The 17374-nt window shown below is 36.7% G+C and overlaps 1 protein-coding gene across 1 annotated transcript in view; it reads right to left on the bottom strand.

Annotated features, from left to right (window-relative positions):
• Window positions 1-17374, bottom strand: part of PDLIM4 (PDZ and LIM domain 4) — a 78955-nt gene that overhangs the window by 7631 nt on the left and 53950 nt on the right. The window contains exon 4 of the mRNA XM_070937318.1: window positions 2709-2887. Coding sequence (XP_070793419.1) covers window positions 2709-2887 — 179 coding nt within the window. The remainder of the gene's footprint in view (window positions 1-2708; window positions 2888-17374) is intronic.

Genomic DNA, 17374 nt, shown 5'->3' with positions numbered 1-17374 from the left:
ATCATGAGCTTGATAACTGCAACTTTTGGCAAACAAATCCCATGTTTACTAATGAGGATTCAACCATTTGTTTCTGCTTTCTTGTTTCTGGAGTGATGGTTGGTCATGTACATGTGCAATCTATTATATGCAAAGAATTGCCAATGAAAGAGCCCTTGAGTTCATTCTACTGGCTACTGAACCATATATTTAAGACTAACCAGTAAGTGCAGGACAGCTGCTGCAATTCATTGGATAACTGTGTTACACATAGATCATTTAAAAAAAAAAAGCATTAAATTAAATTACTGAAGGAATTGGAAGTCCTCCCACCACTGAATAATATTTGGCACTGGAGGGTTTTTTGTTTGTTTGTTTGTTTGTTTGTTATTGCCAAACATTGTTTCAGGGATACTACTTAAAGAAAAGAAGCTTCACTCCTTATAAATTTTATTCCTTGTGAATTGGGTTGCATTTCATCTATAATACATTTGGAGAAAAAAAAGTTTGATGTAATGTTTGATATAAATGGCAAACATATATGGCTAAGAAGTCAAAATTAATGGTCACTCATACCATCACACTGGGTCCTTTGGGGAGATCTGTTTTGCCACTCATAAATTTTAGAAGGAGTGGTGAAGTAGAAAAAGCTCATTTCTGTTCAGGCTTATTTAAATGGTGCATTCCGAAACTTTACATGCTACCATAAACCCCTGGAGAGATGCAACAGTGTCTGGACTATATAAAGTCCCTGAAAAACGTGGACTGGGGTTGGAAATGACCGTCAAGGTTGGTTACTCTTAAAACTGCTGGATCATTTTGCCACCATTTTAGCCCAAATGGCTGAAATTCCTCTGAATTCTTTTTCATTTGTTTTTCTATTGATTTCACTTTTATCATCCCAAATGGATTTCCTATTTCTTGTTTATTTGCATCTGGAATCAGCAGAAATTATGGGTTCAAATTTGATAGATTTTAAACATCTAAAATATTTTTTAAACAAGCCACCTTTCATTTTAGAATTTAGAATTTCATTCTATTCATGATATTAAAGAATATAACCGTGATTTGTTATTTTTCACATGATCCGTGTTTATAAAATCCAGCTAAGACATTATTTAAACACAGTCTACAGTAATGTCCTTCAGAGGAGAGAAATTATGCTTTCAGAAGAATGTATATTTAACACCAAAGTAAGCTTGTACTTGGAAAATGCAGCATCTTAACTTAATATATGGCCAGCTCCAAACTTCTATTCTTTTGAATTTTTCTTATTCATACAATATACCACGCAGGTCATTTGATGCGTTGTGTGGTTAATTCTAGCTAATGGCCCAGGGATGCTACTGCAATATAAACCCAGATTTCTGAATTTAATCTAGTAGCCCAGACCAGTTTAAATCTCAGGCCTAAATATTCATGTGTTACAAAAATGTATCCTCATCCTATTTTTAACAATTCCCTATTTAAAACTATTATTTTGTAGCACTGCATATATATAATTTAAAGAAACAGTGTGGTGTGATAGTTAAGGCACCAGGCTAGAACCCTAGAGACTGAGTTCTTAGGCACAAAGCCAGTGAAATGACCTTGAGCCAGTCATTTATTCTTAGCCCTAGAAGGAAGGTAATGACACACCATTTCTGAAAAAAACTTCCCAAGCAAACTGCAGAAACTTGTCCAGGTAGTTTCTGAGAATCGGCACAATTGAACTGGGGTGGTGGTGGGTGGTGGTAATATAGCATTATACATGTTTTTTTTAAGATGGCTTTACAAATGGGAAAGTCTATGGTTATTTTCAATCATCCAGGTCTTTGTCCCAAAGATGCTTTTCAAAAAGTTCAAAACTGGACTTCCTTGGTTTTTCCTTGAAAACGTCTCACTTCTCATTCAAGAAACTTTTTCAATTCTCAGCTGCCTTTTGAAAAGCACCTTTGGGACAAATGGGAATGTTCTAACATGAATTTCATTTTTCTTTTGCCAATTTATCTTGAAAAAAAAATTATTAGGCTGCTATTTTAACAACGGTGTACTAATAGATAAAGCTGTAATACAAACACTGTTTTACCCATGGTCTGTTGAACAAGTTATAATTTATTGTCATGTGATAAGCTGTAAATCAGTCTAAAATCTATAACAAAGTGGGTTTGAGATAACTCCAAAACAGTTAATGTTATGAATCAATGTGATATGTGTCTTTTAATTAGGCTACTCTGCTACATTTTCAGCCATCACTAGGCAACAAAAAGATGGAGAGAATTCCTCTGTTTTGCTGCTATCTACTTGCCATCAGGATTTCTGGAGCATAAGTAGTGTAGTTTGACTTTTAGTAAAATAGTTGAAGAGTTGGTTGATTCATTTGGGTAAATAGTGCTAAAATGATTTTTCTCAAGTGTTTAAATCCATTTTAGGTGGTGGCAGGATACTCTTCGAACAGAAGCACATAGTTGTTTTAGTGTGTGTGAAAGAGTGAAGATTTTTACTTGGAAAAATGGTGCAACACCCCCCACCCCTCGACACTTACCTTTTTATACTGGGTGTGACCATGTCTGGACTAAAACATCCAAATGACCATCAAATGGATGTGAAAAGTGAGAGCTATGTGTATCTCCCTACTGCCGTCTAGCAATTGCATTTTTGCAGCATGGATGCAGTAACCCTATTTCATTAATTCAATTCAGGCATTTCTAAAAGCAATTCAATTGATATGTACACTTTTTACTCCATACCTTTGGGGAGTTGTGATATGGAAACCACTCATCTGTGAGGGTAAACTAGAATCTGGACTGTTGTTTACATATAGACGTGAAGGATTATTGTATTGCAAATTTAAGGTCTGCTTGTTGTCTGTTGGACTTCCTCCAGGTGAAAAGGCCATGGGTCTCCTGTTTGGAACAGGTCCGTTATCCTAAACAAAAGAAGAAATCATGATAAGTTGCCCTTCTCCGTAATAAACTACCACTTTCAGTAAATGGAGACCCATTAGGTGGTCCACCAACTGCAAACAATATTTATTTAATAGTAATGGAGCCTGTAAATTGGGGAATAAGAATCAGCAAAGAGGATCTGTTTGAAGAGGAAGAAAATATCTGTATTTCACATGTGTAAGACACCTGTTGTACAATGTCTGTGTTTTAATTTGTGTTGTATCTAAGTTAATTGAAATACATATTCAAGTTAGATCTAGCTTTGAGGAAATGTTTTGATCCTAGACAAATAAGAGATAAATGTATGGATGAGCAGATGTAAACATGCCAGTTTAATGTCTGTAAAAACAATAGTGTTATTGTTTTTTAAGATCTGTAATCTATTCATATGAAGTCAAGGGGAACCTGACTAGGAAACAGTCCTTCTACATTATAGTTTAACATTATGGAAATACAATTAATTCACACTCCTTCTCAGTCAGGAAGACTTTTAAAACTATCTCTTTAAACTGCTGTTTGAATCTTAGGATGATTGCCACTTTCTATTTATTATTATATAGTAAAATCCATCAATTATTTTATTATTTTAACAGTTATTCTGTTTTTTTTAAAAAAATGCTCTTGTATCAAATCCAAAATCTGTGAAATTGGGACTTAAAAAAACTGCTGTAAAGTGAAATAAAAAGTAACTATCAAGATAAAAGAATACAACAAAAAATATGCCAAAGAAAGAATGCACAGTGCTACAGTCATTTGGAGTTTTATTTTTAGAACAAACATGTACGAGTTTGGTTTTACAAAATAGAATGTCTAGTCATTTGTTTACATACGCAATCAACAGTGGCTGGCATTAAAAGGTGTTGCCTACCCAGAATTTCCTAAAGTTTCCCTCCTCTTCTTCCCCTTCTCTTTTGCTATCTGTTCTCATAATCATGCTAGCCATGAACGCAAAAGGAATAATGCGAAAAAGCAGAAGCCATTATCCACCTAGCCCATTTATCCTGGAGAGTCCTAGAAACTGGACCTGGGGGAAATTCCCTGTGGAAATAACTGCAGTAAAATTAATCCTACTTGGAGGACAGAAATAGAGAAATGAGCAAGAAAAACAGCAGTGAACTGGAGAAGATGGAAGAAGTAGACTAAGAACTGTAAGCAGTTTATATAAATCAGCTCTTGGAAATAAACTTAATTTATTATTCTTTAACTAAAGGTTCCAGGCAACTTAATAAAGCACAAACAACATCAGCAAGTAGATGATACTGTAAATAAGATGCCATTCATGTAGTTTGGTGGTGGTTAAAGCACCAGGTTACAAATCAGGAGACTATGAATTCCAGTCTTGTTTTAGGCATGAAAATGGCTAAGTAACCTTGGGCCAGCCACTCTTTCACAATTTACCCCCCAGGATTGTTGTGGGAAAAATAGGATGAAGAAGTAGTATTAAATATGTTGGCTGCCTTGAGTTATTTGTAAAAATAATAAAGTTGGGATTAAAAGTCTATATCTATCTATCTATCTATCTATCTATCTATCTATCTATCTATCTATCTATCTATCTGTCTATCTCCCACTTCATAAATCTGTTAATATTTATTTGCTAAGTCCATGTTATAGCTTCGCTCACATTCCTCAACTAATGCGTGTTTTCCATGCCTCTTTAATACAATGTGAAAAAAAAGGTAGGGATGAATCATTGATATCTCTTTCTGAATCCTAACGATAGCCCTCATTTTTTTTACTTAAAATGTAACTAATTTTTGTTTTAAAGTACCTGAAACTCACATAAGACTTCTATAAACCTTCCCTACAAAACAAAACCAATTCTAAACCTGCACTGATTTATTCTTTCAGCAGTAATAATTAGGTCATGATATTAGGTCTTTCTGATATTTCTGATATTTTATTAAGACAATACCTGTTGTTTTTTTTCTCTTCTTGAGAAAAAGGGTGGTACTGCTTTAAAAATCAGAACAACCTTTGAAAGTGCTAATGACCTAATTTAAGCAATTTTGAAGAGCAGCAGAAAGTAGTTACACTCATGTAGAGGCAAAAGCCCAGTCATACAATAATTACAATCTCCATGCTTAGAGACTGCAGTTTTATGATATGCATAAGCAGTGTAAAGATTTTTCTAAAATTTTCTGCAAATACTTTATGTTTTGCAGTTTTTTAAATATTTACCTATAAATGAATGCTACTCTTAAAACTAGCTGGTTTTTCTTTTCCATAAGAAGGATTTCTCTAGAACATGTGTTTGTGCTAGAATTGTTTAGAATTACAAGCCCTGATTAACTATGGATTCCTTACTTCTCATTTATTTCTTCCTGACTTCTGGGAATGGATGCTGATTATGACAGTAAATGGCATCAAGCCAGTGTGCCTTTCCAACCCCTCAGCTGGTGCCCGACTATTTCTCTGCACTGCCCTACTCTTGTACAGGAAAAGGAACTAGGAGGGGAACAAACAGTGTCTACACAATCAGGAACGCAGCCAGCTTTTTCTGGTAACTCCTTGTACCTAGAAAATGCTTCTGTGGACCTATCACTCAGGCAGTTCTACTGAAATTGATTGGGCCATGGTTTATTTATTTTATTTATTTATTTATTTTATTTGATTTCTATACCGCCCTACTCCCGAAGGACTCAGGGCGGTGCACAGCCAAACAATAAAAACACATACATACAAAATTTAAAAGTAGAATAAAATCAAATTAAATAATTTTGGCCCCGACAAATTTAAAACCCCAAACTTTTAAAACCAATTTAAAATTGAATGTATAAAATACTAAAAGATATTTAAAAATTAAGAATCTTTTATAAAAGAGGAGGAAAATTAGGCCAGGCCGGCCTGGTGAAATAGTAAGGTCTTTAAAGCGTGGCGGAAGGTGCTCAGATCCGAGATCCTCCGTATCTCTGGGGGGAGCTCGTTCCAGATAGTAGGTGCCCCCACAGAGAAGGCTCTCCCCCTGGGGGCCACCAGTCAGCATTGTTTGGCTGACGGCACCCGGAGGAGCCCCTCTCTATGGGAGCGTACCGGCCAGTGGGAGGCTATTGGTGGTAGTAGGCGGTCCTGCAAGTACTCAGGTCCTAAGCCATGGAGCGCTTTAAAGGTGGTAACCAAAACCTTGAAGTGAACCCGGAAGACCACCGGGAGCCAGTGCAGCTCGCGCAGGAGGGGTGTTACATGGGAACGCCATGTCGCTCCCATTACCACCCGCGCGGCCGCACTCTGCGCCAGTTGGAGCCTCCGGGTGCTCCTCAAGGGGAGCCCCATGTAGAGAGCGTTGCAATAGTCCAGGCGGAAGGTGACAAGGGCATGAGTGACCGTGCGTAACGAGTCCCGATCCAGAAAGGGACGCAACTGGCGAATCAGGCGAACCTGATGAAAAATCCTCCCGGTCACAGCTGTCAAGTGCTCTTCTAAAGACAGCCGTGAATCCAGGAGGACACCCAAGTTGCGAGCCCTCTCCGTGGGGGCCAATGATTCGCCCCCAATAGTCAGTGATGGCGTCAACTGACTATATCGGGACGTCGGAAACCACAGCCACTCGGTCTTGGATGGGTTGAGCCTGAGCCTGTTCCTCCCCATCCAGATCCGTATGGCCTCCAGGCACCAGGACATCACTTCAAGGGCATCGTTGGGGTGATCCGGGGTGTAGATGTACAGCTGGGTGTTGTCCGCGTACTGATGGTACTCCACCTCGAAATCACGGATGATCTCGCCCAGCGGCTTCACATAAATGTTGAACAGGAGAGGCGAGAGGACCAACCCTTGCGGCACCCCACATATGAGGGGCCTCGGGGTTGACCTCTGTCCCCTGTCAACACAGACTGCGACCGGTCAGAGAGAAAGGAGGAGAACTACCACAACACAGTGCCTCCCACCCCTAACTCTTCCAACCGGTGCAGCATGATACCATGTTCGATGGTATCAAAAGCCGCTGAGAGATCTAACAGGACCAGGACAGAGGAGCACCCCCTGTCCTGAGTCCTCCAGAGATCATCAACCAACGCGACCAATGCCGTTTCCGTGCTGTACCCGGGCCTGAAGCCCAACTGGAACGGATCAAGATATGGTTTGTTCTTTCCCGTTAATGAGAAAGCAGAGATGGGATGGTCAAATACCAAATTATTTCTGGAAGCATGGTCTGCTTCTTATACCAAAGGCCTACAAAGCCAGAATCAAGAAGACAGCAACAAATAGCAAATTCCACTCTGCAAAGAAACTGAAGAAATAGTGGACCACCTAGTTAGCGGCTGCCAGAAGATTGCACAAATGGACTACAAATGACAGCACATCAAAGTAGCAACAAAGGTGCATTGAAATATCTGCAACAAATAACATTGCCTTCAAGCAAAAATTGGTGAGATCACAGAATAGAGAAACTCATAGAAAATGAAGAAGCTAAAGTGCTCTGGGATTCTACAATTCAAACAGAGAAGCACCTGACACATAACACTCCACATTTAACAATTCTTGAGAACAAAAAAAGTCTGCATAATAGATATGTCAGTGCCTGGAGACAGCAGAAGAGAAGAGAAAGAACCTGGAGAAAAACCACAAAATATAAAGATCCACAAATAGAAATAAAATGACTATGGCAAAAGAAAGAAAAAGATACTACCAATTATAATAGGCTTCTTGGGTGAAATCTCAAAATACTAAGAGCATCACTTCAACATCATTGGCATTGACAAAATTGCCACCAGTCAATTGCAAAAGGCAACTTTGGAATACCATATACCCTGTGATGGTACCTTTAGCAGCATCACATAAAAGCATCTGCCTATCTCAGGTCCTTGGCAAGGACTTGATAGGTGGATAAAAAACTTTTTTCAGTGTCATTATAACTTTGAATGATTGCTAAACCAATGGTTCTAAGTAGAGGACTATACCTCTAGCAAAAATTATCACATATATTTGACATCCCCCATCAATATGTTAAGGTTGCAGAGGGAGAAGAAGAATCAGGATAAGGACACGTATCCAGCCTCCTTCTCCATAGGATTTTTCTTCCTCTCATTGTACAGAAGTCAGGGTGAGACTGTAGTGGGCATTTCTCATTTTCTCTGTATCTGTTTTTTTTCTTCCTGAAGTCTAAACAAACCTAAGGTGAGAAGTGAAAGATATGAAAGTAAATAAGCTCATTACTTGTTTTAAACAACTGCTGTCAGAAATCATAGAGGGACATATAGTTTGACTATTTGTCTTTTGGTCTTAGAGCTATCATTTTCCAGATTTTTAGTTTTTGCTACTTTAATTAGAAATAGCACATTTTCAAATGTTAAACACACTTTTTAATTTTCCTGACTTTATTGCTCTGTTACACTGAAGGGGAACAGGAATGGTAAGCTGGAAATATGTTGCTTTGGCTAAATCCAAAGTTTTCCTATCCTAAATTAGCACAAGAGAAAATAAATACTTAAAATATTCAAAAACAAGCATATGGCAATATGTATAAGAAAATATGAGATAATATTTGATACAGCTCATTTTGGTTTTACTGAATATTATAAATTCGGTGTACAGATTTATTCTCTCTGAAGAGAAACTTTTTGATTTGTTACCATACTTCCTGCTGAGTCATGTCAACTAGCACACAGGGCCTTTCATAACTATAATAGTTTTGGCAGATTCTTAGTTTTGGAAAAGTGATTTAACGTTTCTGAAGTGCACAACCCAATTCAGCATCGTTTATTTCAGCCTTTTCTCCTACTGACACAAATATGGAACTTTTGGTGAGTCCTGATAAAGCAAGTGGGGGGGGGATTCATGTAAATTTAGCTGCTGTGTAATTTTAAAATATATATTTATTTAAGCATACATTTTAACTAGTTCGTGAGAACTAGTTAAAACTGCAGCTATCATTTTAAACAAAATGATAGGGCTAACCACTCTTTTAAAAGTAGAGAGATTTTAATGGATTTTCTAAGAGAAGGAAATCCATGTTGACAGGATTCACAAAAATTCCAATTCTAATTCAAAATCGTGATCGGAGCAGAAGAAAATCTAAAAGGCCAAAAAAGTGAGTGAAAAACACTCCTTTATCATTTTTTCCTACTGTTTTGGAAATTCTATTTTTGTCATTGTTTTAAATTACATTTTCCACCATTATTGCATGTCAGAAAAGTTAAGAGTTTTCTTGTTTGTATCAATCAAAACAATTATTGCAATTTAAACAAACCCTTTTATCAAACATAGCATTACTTCTCCAACTTTCTACAAATCAGCAAATGTTGGATTGAGAATAGCTCTTTTCCAAAGTAGTCACAATATGCAGATGGCATGTCAGAGACCATGGTGTTCCTATGATTCATCTTTCCATGAGGAAGAGCCATTCAAGAACCAGTGATGAAGCAGGATTATGTCCCATTGTCCCTGATTCAGTGGCGGGTTGCTATCGGTTCACACCGGCTCGGGCGAACCGGTAGCGGCGGTGGTGGGAGGCTCCGCCTACCCGCCCGGATGTTTCTGTGCATGCACAGAAGCACCATACACACGCATGCATGCACAAGCAAACCAGTAGCGACGGGATTTGGAACCTGCCCCTGCCCTGATTCCATGCCTAGAGATTCAGACCCCAATCTACTTGCCTGTCCCTCAGGTATGCAGTTTTCTTCCTATGGAAGGCCAGAGAGCACAGACATAAAGGAGTGCTCAACTGCATAAGGAGGCATCATGGTGAGGAAGAGGGGAGGAGGAAAAGGAGGTTGCTTTTCAAGCACAAGTTCTTGTAATCAGAGCTGATTGACTTCCATCTTCGTGAGACAGACAGGCTGGGAGACCCCTGAATTTAAGGCACTCTCTGAGAGCCTCACAGTAAGGGAACAACTTCTGTGATGTTATGTAGCTAGTTTCCAGCTTTAAGCCATGATACTCTCCTTGGAACACCTGGACTCTTTCTGCCTCACTGTCAACAAGAAATTTCTGGTTATCTTATGCCTGGAGTGCAGCTTGCTTTTATAAAATTTATATTATGACTGCTTCCTCCCCAGTTAAAAAAATCCTGTCCAAGCCTTGTGAACTGGGACACACAAGGATATATTTTTTTCTAGAAAAGTTATTCTGTTCTGCAGATGGAAAAAACATTTTGGAGCAACTCCAAACAGAACAAATTGGAAGTGCATGGGAAGGAACATATAAAACCAGGACCAAATGGAAAAGGTTAACATTAGCTCTGTTCTAAGCCATTTATTGTCTGAATAATTATCTTTAAGAAAACTTTCACTCATACCATCTTGGCTCAGTTCTACTTCAAAGGGACTGCTCATCTAATTCACTGTTACCTTCATTTAGACTGATAAGTTCAAGAAATAATTTCTTTTCTCTCTGTCCAGTGCTTTTAAAAACAAAGAAACTCCATCACTTAATAAATAAATTTAGTGACCCCACAGTTATTAAATTTCCATCAACCTGATTTACTCTTAGCCTCTATAAGGCTTTTAAAGCTTACATTTGCACCACGGCCTTTCCTTAAGATAGTTATTTCATTTGCAGCAGTACTTTTCTTAGTAGCTTTACACTTTACAATGGTAAACTTTCCCTGAGAGGATGCTCTTCAGATGCAATGGAAAATTTGGAAGTTGTTTGCCACACATGGCAACAGACCAATATTACCATGGATTAATACTTTATCATTTGTCATAGAAAGTTTTTGTGTGTGTTGAGGATAGGATCTTAAAGGGGGCTTAGAAATATTTTGAATGAATGAAATCATTCATTTGTCCATTCTTGCTATGAGTGGAGGTTATAAAAAATATGATTATGAGGTCCTCTCATTATCAGTTATGATTAAGCTAAGGTCTTCTAAAGAAAATGTTAAGAGGAATATCTCCTGCCATAAAAACAATTATAAAATTATATAAATGATAACAAAATTCAGTTCTTCTTATTGTTCATGGTCAGGTATCAGGACACCTGTAAATATTACTGCCCCTGTGGAATTGTCTCTGTGCCTGTGAAACGCACTTGGGTTTTGCGGGAGGAGTTTTTTTGACCAGATCTATTTCAGAGTCTTCCATGCTGGCTGTCTTTATTCCATACAGTTTCTCTGTGTCTCATGGAATCAAGAGACATTCCTAAAAAGAAGACAGGGTAAGCATGCAGTGGCCAGCATTTTTGCTTTGCAGCAATTTTAGACAGTTGAAGCACGAAAAAAAAAGCATAAAATGAACCGATCCAATATTTAGTCCTTAGCAGTGAGCAGGGCGGATGTAGAAGAGCAGTAGGGGAAACATGGATATATTAAAGGATTTCTGGGAACAGTCTAACACTATGAGAAGAGGAAGCTTTATGACCTAAAGATATGAGAAGAGGAAGCAGGGGAAAGATGAGTAATTTTGCTTGGTGCAGGAGGAAGTAGTTGGATTACTGCTAGGAAAGAGCAATGGGTGGGAGTCTGGCATTTCTTGAGAATGATGCTGAAAAAGGAAGACCAAGTCTGGGATGAGAAAAATAACATCCTATGGGTGATCCTGAGTGAGGGAGAGGGAAAAAGAAAGGAAAAAAAAAACAGTGAGTTCTAAGGAATCTTAAATAAGGTACATTTTAGCCTTGGAAGCTTGTTCTGTGTCTCCTTGTTTTCTGTTGGCCCAAGAAACTGGTTTGATTTTGTTATTCCGAAGCTCGGAATCAACTGTGCCTTGCATTTAGGAATTTGAATTGGTCTTTTAGGTTCTTTCTATGATTGGTTCACTTACCACAGTGGCTAATTTTTGATACTACTCATATTTCCCCAACATTCTAAATATGGCCAAAACTCTAAAAAAAAACCTTGTATTAAAAGAACTAAGCATACTGCTGCAAATTGCAGAATCATGTATCATTCACTGTTTTTTTTAAAATGCAGTGTTTTTGAGCTGCTCTTCTACAAAGTAATGTAGACTTCAATTCCCAGAATTTCCCAGATAGCACAGTTGTTGCTGGGAATCCTGGGAGTTGAAATGCTTGTATCTAAAGCATGCCAAAGTTTTTTAATGACCTCACACAGATGTAGTAACTATAGGTAGTCCTTGACTTACAACAGTTCATTTAGTGACCGTTCAAAGTTGCAACAGCATTGAAAAAAGTGGACATTGCAGCGTCCACATGGTCACGTGATCAAAATTTGGATGCTTGGCAACTGGTTCATGTTTATGACAGTTGCAGTGTTCCGGGGTCATGTGATCATCTTTTGCAATTTTCTGGCAAGGAAAGTTAAGATTCACTTAACAACCGGGTTACTAACTTAATGATTCACTTGATTCACTGCAATGATTCACTTAACAACCATGGCAAGAAAAATGGGGCAAAACTCACTTAGCGATTTATGTCTCAGCAACATAAATTTTGGCCTCAATTGTGGTCGTAAGTCAAGGACTACTTGTATTATGTGATTTTTCTATGAATTAAATAAAATATCACTAGCAGTTATGTTTCATTGCTACAGTAGGTAGTTGGAGGCTAGTCTGCATACCGCACTGTTGTTTTTATCATTGTTAGAAGAATTACATGTGCCATTGTCTCTAGAACTACAGTGCAAAGGAAGCACAAAGAGACTGAAAATGTTTATGGGACCATAAAATTGCTCCATGGTATTAAAAAGTAAGTGAACAGATGTGCTGGTTTCCCAAAGTTAACTGTGCCAGAAGAATTACACTAAAATGGAAACACGGTTTTAAAATTGCTGCATGATTTTTATGTCCTCCTGGAATGAGTAATTGTTTGCTAATAGTTTTCTTCTTAGATGGATGTGATAAATTATGGCTGCCAGAGCAACTCTGACTTCAATATTTGTGGTCCTGCAGAAAAGATGTTCCAATAGAGAAAGGAGCACATCCGACACAGAAAATGGAACATCGTGGCAAAGGAACTGGCTTCAGTTTTTGAGGGATTTCCAAATTAAGCTCTTCATCTCATCTGATCTGGCCTACTGATTTCACGGGAAGGATTTTTAAATGAAGGACGAACAAAGCACACTACCTCAGGCTAATTGGCATGAGATGTACTCCCTATACCTAATATTCAGAATTGTCTCTGAAAAGAGATTTATCAAGCTGTGAAGCACTTTAGATTCAATTTCCAAAAGGTGTTTCTGAACAAGTGGGCACTCAAATGTAACGTTGGTCTACAACACCTTAAAGCAGCCATGCCCCTTGGAAGACTCTAGAAAGAGTGCAGAGAAGAGCAACAAAGATAATTAGGGGACTGGAGGCTAAAACATAAAGAATGGTTGCTGGAACTGGGTATGTCTAGTCTGATGAAAAGAAGGACTAGGGGAGACATGATAGCAGTGTTCCAATATCTCAGGGGTTGCCACAAAGAAGAGGGAGTCAAAGCACCTGAGGGCAGGACAAGAAGCAATGGGTGGAAACTAATCAAGGAGAGAAGCAACTTACAACAAGGAGAAATTTCCTGACAGAACAATTAATCGGTGAAACAACTTGCCTCCAGAAGTTGTGAATGCTCCAACACTGGAGGTTTTTATGAAGAGATTGGATAACCATTTGTCTGAAATGGTATAGGGTTTCCTGCTTAAGCAGGGGGTTGGACTAGAAGACCTCCAAAGTCCCTTCCAACTCTGTTATTCTATTCTAAAACAGTCTTATCTCAGGAAATGGCTCTCACATACCCCAAACACCTTTTAGGAATCAGATCCAAATCCCTAGTGTACATACGGTAGTAGTAGTAGTAATAGTAGTAGTAGTAATAGTAGTAGTAGTACAGTAGTTGTATTACTGCCAATTGGTAAATCATTATATCAAAAGCTGAGTTAAGTGTTATCCCTGTAGAGATGTTTCATGATGCATGATGAATTCAAAGATATTGGATTTCCCTCTAAGACACCCTTTCATTAAGATATCAATTCTGTAAGCTTTATGTGTTCAGCAGTATCTTGCTTGGTAAGTTTCCAAACGTGGGGGATGAGATCACACAATTGCTTTCCCTCATTCCTGCTTGAGATGAAAAAGGATTATTGCTATACAAATGTAAATCCTTTTCTCCTAGAATTAGTAACATTATCTGTCATATTACAAAAAATGTCAGAGGACAAAAAAGAATGATAAAACCTGAATAAATGGGATGCTTTAAAAAGATTTAACAATAGGAATAAATGAGAAAAGCATACTATGAGCTTTTTCTTGCAAATCTGGGTTCCGTACTTTTGCTTGTAAACAGGCTCCACTAAAGCTAGTGATACTTTGTGTTAAATTCCATAGGTTTGGGATGAGCAAATTAAATATTTAATTTTGCAGAAATAATTTGTAAATGGACAAGAAGAAAACATCTGGAAAGTAATTATGTGCATATGTATGTGCAAATGGGTCCTATATAAACAGACAGCAAAGCATCTGTGCCAAGAAAAGAAATGATTTATAATCCAAAACTTCAAGTTATTCTAACATTTTGTTTCCATCCAGTTTCCCCAGGCAGACAATCTTTAAATTTCTACTAATTTCAGCATCAATTTCTCAGCTATATATGCCAGTTTTAGCACTGTTACATTGATATTTACCAATTCAGAGATTAGTTCACACAAATCAATCAATCAATCAATCAATCAATTCATTTATATTTTATATTTCTGAACTGCCCATCTCCCTCAAAGAGGAGCTCTTATATGACCTATATATGAATGTTTTATTTATAGGAGATAAAACAATCTTTTTGGGAGATTTAACCATTTATAAGAATAAATATTTTGTATCTATGTTCTATCCTTTATCTACATACCTGAGAAATGTTTCAATAGGTATTATTCTTCATTCACTAGACAAGGTTTCAATTTGGAACTTCGTGAACAGGATGACTGATTGAAGGTAAGTGGGAAAATAAGATGATAGTCCTCCGGAGTTCTTATTTAACTCTGAAAATCTGCCTTATTATACAGTATAAACAAGGCCTACCAGGGAAAGTAAAAATGGAAAACCAACAATAGTCCTTTGTATATAGCAAAAAGAGCCTTTTCAGTCATAGACTAGCAATTCTGCATATCACCGCATGCATCGCTAAAAGAACAGCAGCCACAACATTATTTCAGAACCGCTGTCAAGCGCTGTCATTAATCTTTCCTGATAATTTCTTTTTCATTTTAGGATATTTGAGGTATTTTGGAATGCTTAGAATATGAAGCCTAACGTGTATTCAAAATAACTTTGAACATATGATTAGTGGAACATGAAATAATTAAGTTATCTTATTTCACCTCAAGAATATTCTTCACATGAAAACACTTTATAGGGACAACCTATTTCATTTCCTTAAAACTGAAATTCTTAAACAAAAAAAAAAAGGCCCAAATATGCTGATAAAATGTATTCAAATTTGTTTCATAAGCCTTAGTTTTTTAAAGATTTCCTGTCAATAAGACAGAGAAAATGATTCAAATTCAACTCTACAATTCATGCTGCTATTCTCCATTAATCTGCCACACAGAGATACTGTACATTCCATGTGTTACTCTATGCGCAAATTTGTAGTACACATAATGTTCTAACTCCAATCTACAGTTTCAATCAATAGGATCTAACAAGGAAAAAAAAACTTGCTAGCAAAAGAGAGATTCAAGAGTGTTATAAGAATAAAAATATAACCTGGCTCATACCACATTCAGAAACATACATTAAGAGGAGGGCCTTTTAATGAAGCATTTACAATTGACTTAGATCAAACTAGATGAATGATGCAAACATATTTTAAACAATTCCTCGAATTTTTAATCAACATGAAAGCTATTCTTTAAGAAAAGCATTTGCACCAAGTAAACTAATTTTCACGTTAACATCTGTGCAAGGGAGAAAAATATGAAAACTAAAAAGAATGTAAAAAGAAATAAACTACCCTCTTTTAATGTTTTGCAAATAAAGTATTTATTGTGTCTTATAGTTTTATTATAGAGAATGAACATCAATACAAACAGTACTAAAGTTTTAAAATTTTCTGACATACAGAACATTCAATTCAAAGACATCTAAAAGGAAATATGTGGGATTTAAAGAACTTAAGTAAAAAAAATTGCATACAAATCTTTTCTTGGAAAACAGAAATACTTTCTCATATTCTTTTTATAATCATATCTGCTAGTAGATTTTGAGGGTATCAGCAATGTATTTGTTTCTCCACTCAAAGGCATTTATACATAGGATACTTTTTTTAAAAAACTGCACTTTATTACCTTGCCAGAGGTTTATCTGTATCAGTGAAGATATAACTTCAGTGAGCAAAATAATCTTTTGAAATTAAAACTATGTTAGTGTTGCTTTTTAGGTCTCCTGTTTCCTTTTCTACATTTTGGAATACACATGTGGGACAATCAGCTTTTTCTGGACTCTCATAGTTCATGATATCAATATTTCATTTCTAAAGAATTCAACAAACCATTTCAGTTAAATGAAAGAGAACTAGGTAATATAGCATTTGTATGTGTATGTATTTTATATAAAATGTACTGAATACTAAATATATACCCAAAATGTATTAAAGCTATAGCTATGCTCCTGACGTCTAAGCTATTCCATTTTTGGATCAGTAGATTTTATATTGATCTTCAGAACTTTGTTCTGATTTATACATGAATATCTCTTGTTGCAAAGAAACTAGCTTTAAACTGAAAAGGGAATATATTCCTTACTATTATTTCCAGGTTAAAAGCTAGTTTTACCTTTTGTTGAGTTCTTAGTTCTGGTGTGATTTTTTTGGTTTCTTCTTTTACTTAAGGTCCTACTTTTACCTTCCTTTTTCTTTCTGCTTTATTTAATTGTGACCTTTTCTTTGGTATGTATGCTGGTTTGCCTAAAATGGAGCCCTGACAATTCATTCTGAATTAACTCTGTATATAGATGTTCTTTCACAGCCTACTCAATGACTAGCTTAGTTCATGACAATAGTCCTGTGCCTTGTAAAATAGCTTAAGAAAACCCAAATACTTAAAATAAATCAAGTCGGAAAGAAATAGCCAGCACTTTTTAAGATGTTTGCTCAAAAGTATACCAGGGATAATGATGTTTTAAACATTTTGAGTGGCTGCATCATCCATTAACCATTTCAGGAAGCTTTATCTGTATGGAAATATTTAGTAAATATGGTGTTGCAGAATCCTAAATGGTTTTTAAGTATGGAAGAATATTTAACTTAAATTATGTTTGTTCTTAATATTTATTCTGTAAAGTTGTGACTAAAGAAAGGATAAATGAGTAATATCCCTTTCTTTAAGACTTAACCAACTGGATGGAAATGAGTTTCCATAAACTTGAATTTATGATACCCATTTATTGATTACTGAATGAGCCTAGCATCCTTTTCCTAGACTAGCACACTTCTCTTTTCCTCACTTTTTTTCGCTTGTAATATTGGCCGGAAGAAATAGTTAGGAAGGTTGTACCTAATATTTTGGGTTCAAATGTTTAGTCATGTTATCCAAATTAATGAACAATAATTAATGTTCAACTGTAATTTGGGTTATGAAATCACAGTTTAACACTGGTGATTTC

This window comes from Pituophis catenifer, unplaced genomic scaffold, assembly GCF_029215685.1.
Source record: "Pituophis catenifer annectens isolate HBS135680 unplaced genomic scaffold, rPitCat1.0.hap2 SCAF_2, whole genome shotgun sequence".
Classification (NCBI taxonomy): domain Eukaryota; kingdom Metazoa; phylum Chordata; class Lepidosauria; order Squamata; family Colubridae; genus Pituophis; species Pituophis catenifer.
The sequence above is the reverse complement of the archived record's forward strand: the minus strand, read 5'-3'. Positions and strand labels throughout refer to the sequence as shown.